The following is a 5,995-nucleotide window of genomic DNA, read 5'->3' as shown; positions in this document are numbered from 1 at the left end:
GATGAAGAATCTTTGGTTATATGGTATTCGTTATTTTGTCAAAAAATATGTTATTTTAAAGATTGAATGATTGTACAGTTTATGTCATTTTAAAGATTGAATGGATTGTACACACTTAGTTTAAATTTTTAAGAAATACAATTAACACATCACAATATGAAATTTTCAACGAATATATAAAGATTGTTCACTCGAACATAAATTTATAATATTGTGGTTAGAAACACTTCATATGACTAGGCCAATGTACATTTTGTACAATTCTCTTAACAATTGTCACTAACAATTCTCTAATTCTCTAACCAATTTGTAGTTTTGTAAATGATAGTTTTGTAACTGTTCATATTATTAATATAAAATTATAATTATAAATTACATACAGAGTATTAAAAAGCACTCCATATAAAACATAAATTTAAGTTTATAGTTAACTTTATGAGTTATCAAAATATTTTGATTTTAACATTAATCTGCATCTAAAAATTTGTATTTATATGTTATTCAACTATTTAGAATATGGTGGCCGGTAATTGTTAGTTTTTTATATATATTTAAATGTTTGACAGAGTAGCTAAAACTATTAAAATAAATAGTAAAATGAGAAAAAATGTTAAAAGTTTTTTCTCAAACACTAATTCTATTAGCTTTTGGTTCTTTCCCTCCATCTAAAATCTTCTAGCCAAACAAATCATTTTTGTTTATAAACTATATTTCTTTAAAAATGATTACAAATCCTTTTTACAATTGCTTAACTTTTATGAGAAATGAAGGAGAAGCTTTTTTTAATGAGTTCACAAGGGCATTTTAGGAAAGTGCTTGAAAATTTGGTGGAAGAAGTAAACAGAAGCATTAGTGAGTCTGGACTTCGAAGTAAGCAGTAGCATTTTGAGCTTTATGTTCTAAATTGTTAGGATGCATTAGTGAGTCTAGACTTCGACCATATTTTCTTTAAAAATGATTTCTTAACATAGTTGTTGGAAACTATATATTATTAACATGTTTGGCTACCCTCTACGCCATCATAAAAGTATCTAGTCAAATAGCCGTGTCTAAATCAATTGTAACTCAATTATATTTTCAAATCTAATTTAATTTCTATTTTCCAGAAAACAAAAGGTACAAACAAATAATATATATGATTCATGGATGCAGCCTGCAGGGCATGGGTTGTAGGCTAGATTCATTGAAAGGCAGAAAAAGTTCCTAATATTTTTCCTACAAAGTATTGGCTTTTTTACATGCATATAAGACTGATAGTTATACACAAAAAAAATCAAAATCAAAATCAAAATCAAAATGCAATCAAAATTTGATTAGGAGTAACATGCAAAAACACTCATAAAAACGCCACAAACCGTCATCATAGACCCATTTGCCAAAAGAAACTTTACCACCGCCGTTCACACAAGAAAGAACATTATAATAATGGATCGAAAACCCCATATCCTTCTCATCAGACATAACAATTTGAACCAAAATCATAAGTATAAAGTAATATTCTTCAGATAAAAAACAGTAGTAATAGTAATAGTAATGTTATTCACATAATCTCTACTCACTAGGTTGCCATGTGAAACCATTGGATTTCAGGATGTTACAAACCTATTATTCCATGATAGGGATCGACCCGCCCGCCTGCAAGATTTGTTGCTCCAACTGCACGTACGCAAAGGTATATTATGTCAATTAGGTTTAAGAAACAATAAAAATGTGTATGCTGTTTATTGGTAATAGAATGTACCCTGAACAAGGCTTCGAGTTTGCTCCTAACAAGTATGTATTCGTGTTTCACCTGCTGCAGACAACGCAAACACCTGCAGCAACCACACGCCATCAATCAATAATAATGAATTTAGAAATTATATATATAAATGTTACAATAAATATGAAACAAGTGCATGAAGTCGTGAATCTGACTATTACGAGCCATTTATCGACTCTTCCATGTTGTGTCGCATCATGACTCTTACAAGTCAAAAGATCAATCAAACTTTCAGTGAAATATCCAAAAGAAAATTAATTGACCAAATTTAGTTTTGAATTAAGAAGTTGTGGATGTTGACAATCAACGACTTCAGTATCGACCCTCATAAGAAGAATATAAAACAATTAAGTATTTGACAGCAATAAGATTAGACCATCAACTCTAAATAATTTTGGTGCCTGCTTTTTGTGCATTTTACTTATATATACATATATATCATCTAGGCCTATATATCATCTTTGGTACGGTATCGATTTTATTTCCATACTTGTATTTATATATATGCGCGTCATGGTTAATGAACATATTTGAGGACGGAAGTGTGATATATTTGTTTGTACTTTTAGCTTTGATAGATCCATTGGAGTGATTAACCATTAGTTAGATGGCATTAAATACCCCAAAATGACTCGAAAACTTTTGGGCCCAATCAATAAATTATAAAGGTCAAACTTGTAGCTTCCCTATAAAAAACTAGGCAAATTACAAAAAGAGAACATTTCAGTTTTCCATAAACGGAAGTGTTAGGTACTCTAATACTAATACGTTGACATCTTAACTTTATGTCGTTGATAACGCAACAGCCTAACATTAGCATACTGCACCACCCACAATTCCTTGCATCTCCTCTTAGAAACTATCAACCAAACGGGTCGAACTAATTTAGTCCAAACCTCGACTCCTTCAATGATGTATTCAAAAACAGTAATGGGTGTATAGGTGTACGAAAGCATTTTTAGGAGTCACATTTCAATATTCTTGGAATGAAAAAATCATCATTTCATAGGCTATCATGTAAATTTGGAAATATAATTATTTATTTCTTAACTTGGGTTACTTAAATGCTCATTTCAAAAGTATGTGTCCCAAATCATGAACTATTGGGGTCAGAATCAGAAGAATCTTGCACCTTGAGGTCTCTTTAACCAAGTTTTAACTCGAAGTTAGAAGATCTTTTGATGTTCTTTTTTAATTTATTCATAACATCGCCTAGTCGATTAAACCTGTGATCAAATACTATTTAGTGGATATAGAAATCAAACCAGAACGTTACTTTTAGTTGTGAATAGAATAAGTAGATTACTGTTATAGAAATAGCGTACGGAACAGGTGTAGGCATACTTATTTATCTTCTATAAAAAGAAGCATTATACTTGATCAAAAAAAAAAGAAACATAAATATTAGGCCCAAAATAGATTAGTTACTCACCCTTCAAGGTTTTTCTCCTCACAGAAGTTTCTGAAATGAACGCACATGTTCGTGACTCGTTGTGCCCCTATGCTGTATCAAATAAATTACCCAAAAGCGCGTTTTCATCATTGTATTATGTTCATAAATAATTCACTTCTAATTGGAATTATTAGTTAAAAATGGAATCTGATCACTTATAGTGTAATAATATACCTGGAGCTGCTACCCTTGAACTGATGAACATGAGAATCAACCTGTTTATAATCCACCGTCTTCTGTTGACTTTTTGGTCAAAAGTCAATACAAAGATCACATTAAGTAACAGATCACAAGTATGTAAAAAAAATATCTGAAGGGTATCAAATAAGCTTACAGAGCAGTAGCCAAATTGTTGAGAAGCTTTTCCGAATCTTCAAAGAAAAGGGACACCACTTCAACCACGAAATCCGGGTTGCTCTCATCTTGCAGTTTCTGAAGTTGCGTGAATTGATCATCAAGGTATCGCTACAACATTCAAAAGTTAATTCAGTAATCAGTTACAAGAATATAATCTTAATTAATATAATATCATTATTCATTATTTCATACTTCGTATTATATATCACAACAAAACATGAAAGGAAAAAAAAAAAAAAAAAAACATCAGAATTTTTTTCATGAAAAAACGGTACAAACCTCATTATACAGAGATGTGGTGTACTCAATAAATTGTCTTTGCAATTGAGGGACAGAAGCCATGGTTTTTTGCTTTTCTTGCAAAACGCTATTTACTGTTTAGAGTTCTTGATATGAATGCCTATCTGCAAAATTAGCAATCTTATTGGTCCATATAGTATATAGCTATTGCATACATACATATAATTTATAATAAATAATATATACAGCATATAGAAAGAAACAAAAAGGTGGAAACATATTGGTTAAAAACATACTAAATGAGAGAATAAATAACAGCACAATTATTGTATTCTATATATACAAATTCCCCCAAAATGGTAAAAATATACTAAATGAGAGAATAAATAACAGCACAATTATTGTATTCTATAAATACAAATTCCCCAAAAAAGACCTTTTTTGTTGCCAAAAGTGATGCAAGAACTTGGCTTTTTGACAAGATCACATTCTGCAATTTCCATTTATCGCATTCTCACCGTTGATTTATAGTGGGTCACAATAACCACATTACATTACCATTTTGAATTTTTATACGTTACGATTCCATATCGAACAATTATTTAGTTTCTTTATGAGTTACAATATCATGGCAATAATTTAATATGCTCTTGATAATCTTAATAAATTGAGCCAAAGGGACTTCTTTAAGCCTAAGCTAACTCAATTGATTCGCTCAAACGAACACCGATTTAGATTAAAACATACTTAGCACTATCATATAATTAGTGGAATATCAAATTATGTAATTCCCACCTATTAATAAACGACACTAAAAACTAGCGAATATGAGCTCGGGATCTTATTGGGTCCCACATTTATTTCAAAATAGTAACAAGAAATCAAAGAAACATACAAGCAGCTCATTTCAGTCTGTTTTTTCCCTTCTGTTTCAACTTTCAAAGTTTCACATGATAAATTTCTCTTGGGCGGTTAAAAAAACACATCTTCGAGATTTGAATTCGAAATCAAGCTGAATTACTTCCCAGAAACACAAAAAAATCAAGAAAACTTGTTATAAATGTATCACCAACATTTCAAATTTGAAAAAAACTTTAATTAACATGTGTCAAAATCATACCAAATTACAGTATTAGCTTTATTTATAAATACAAATATTGTCAACAGCATTCAAGCCAGAAAATTATTAGCTTGATAATATTTAAACTAACTTCCTTACACAAATACTCAGGAATAAAGAAATACAAAATCTGTTAGCCACTCTTTTAAATGTGGATCTCATAAGGTCAATAAAAGTAATTTCATTGACCAAAATATTAAATTAAACACACACAAAAATGAGATCTGGTTAAAGTCATTCATTTTATGAAATTCTTGTAATTTAAAAGCTATTCTGCATAAATTTAGTCATTAAAAGATAAAAAGTTACTAAATTTCAGTATAAGTAGATAAACCCATAAAATTAAACCACTAAACTCATACAACAAAGCAACAAACAGATCTAAAAATTTCAGAAATTGGGGTACAACAAGCAGATCAAAGATGGGTTTAAGGGGAATTAAGTTACCGGCGGTGGTCAACGTAGACCAGGAACTAGAAACAGCAAATCAGAGCAAAGAAGAGAAGATTGGGAACAAGAGACAAAAGAGGATATGAAATGTTTATTTATGTTTGATTTTTTTTTTTTTTATTATTTATGTTTGATGTTTGGTTTGATTTGATTTGTATGTCCACATAATTAATTACTCCGTATAAAATTAAAGAATCGAATAATATCAATCAAAAATTTTAAATATTATATGGCACGTTGAGAGACAAGATGGGTCTATGTACGGTGTAGATTCAATGAATGAAAAAGTATCTTTCGGCTTTGGTGACACCAACTAATAGCTTCACTAGTGATTATCATACGGAGTATTTGTATTTTGTATTTTTTTTTTTTTTAACATCAAAGATTTTATTACTAACACAGTAGCTAGGAAAAAATACAATTGCTTCGGAAGTCAAATATTCCAATTCAAAACACGCTTACCTCTATGAAATGGTCAAAAATAAGAATACAAACTAACCGAATAAATAAGATTACAAATCTTAAGCTTTTCAATATTAAAAACTGATTATTTCAATATCTCCAAATAATCCAAAGAAGAGCTACAACAATTGCAAGAATTCTCCTTTCTCTG

General features: G+C 30.0%; 1 protein-coding gene across 1 annotated transcript; it reads right to left on the bottom strand.

The window, feature by feature from the left end:
* Positions 1 to 1,297: 1,297 nt before the first annotated feature.
* Positions 1,298 to 5,526, bottom strand: LOC139898837 (histidine-containing phosphotransfer protein 1-like). Its single transcript, XM_071881635.1, has 7 exons — positions 5,380 to 5,526; positions 3,852 to 3,976; positions 3,550 to 3,680; positions 3,390 to 3,458; positions 3,195 to 3,266; positions 1,742 to 1,814; positions 1,298 to 1,656 (listed from the first exon to the last, which is right to left on the bottom strand). Exons 2-7 carry the CDS (start codon positions 3,912 to 3,914, stop codon positions 1,606 to 1,608), a joined length of 459 nt encoding a protein of 152 aa, XP_071737736.1. The 5' UTR covers positions 3,915 to 3,976; positions 5,380 to 5,526; the 3' UTR covers positions 1,298 to 1,605.
* Between the last annotated feature and the right edge of the window lie 469 nt (positions 5,527 to 5,995).

Source organism: Rutidosis leptorrhynchoides, chromosome 3, assembly GCF_046630445.1.
Source record: "Rutidosis leptorrhynchoides isolate AG116_Rl617_1_P2 chromosome 3, CSIRO_AGI_Rlap_v1, whole genome shotgun sequence".
Taxonomy (NCBI): domain Eukaryota; kingdom Viridiplantae; phylum Streptophyta; class Magnoliopsida; order Asterales; family Asteraceae; genus Rutidosis; species Rutidosis leptorrhynchoides.
The sequence above is the reverse complement of the archived record's forward strand: the minus strand, read 5'-3'. Positions and strand labels throughout refer to the sequence as shown.

What these genes read in the sequence shown, in the direction of transcription:
- LOC139898837 (XM_071881635.1), bottom strand. Translation starts at nt 3,914, where the DNA reads ATGGCTTCTGTCCCTCAATTGCAAAGACAATTTATTGAGTACACCACA. An exon ending in AACAATTTGGCTACTGCTCT is followed by an intron (nt 3,459 to 3,549) that starts GTAAGCTTATTT and finishes TTGACCAAAAAG; the next exon opens with TCAACAGAAGACGGTGGATT. An exon ending in GAGGAGAAAAACCTTGAAGG is followed by an intron (nt 1,815 to 3,194) that starts GTGAGTAACTAA and finishes TGGTTGCTGCAG; the next exon opens with GTGTTTGCGTTGTCTGCAGC.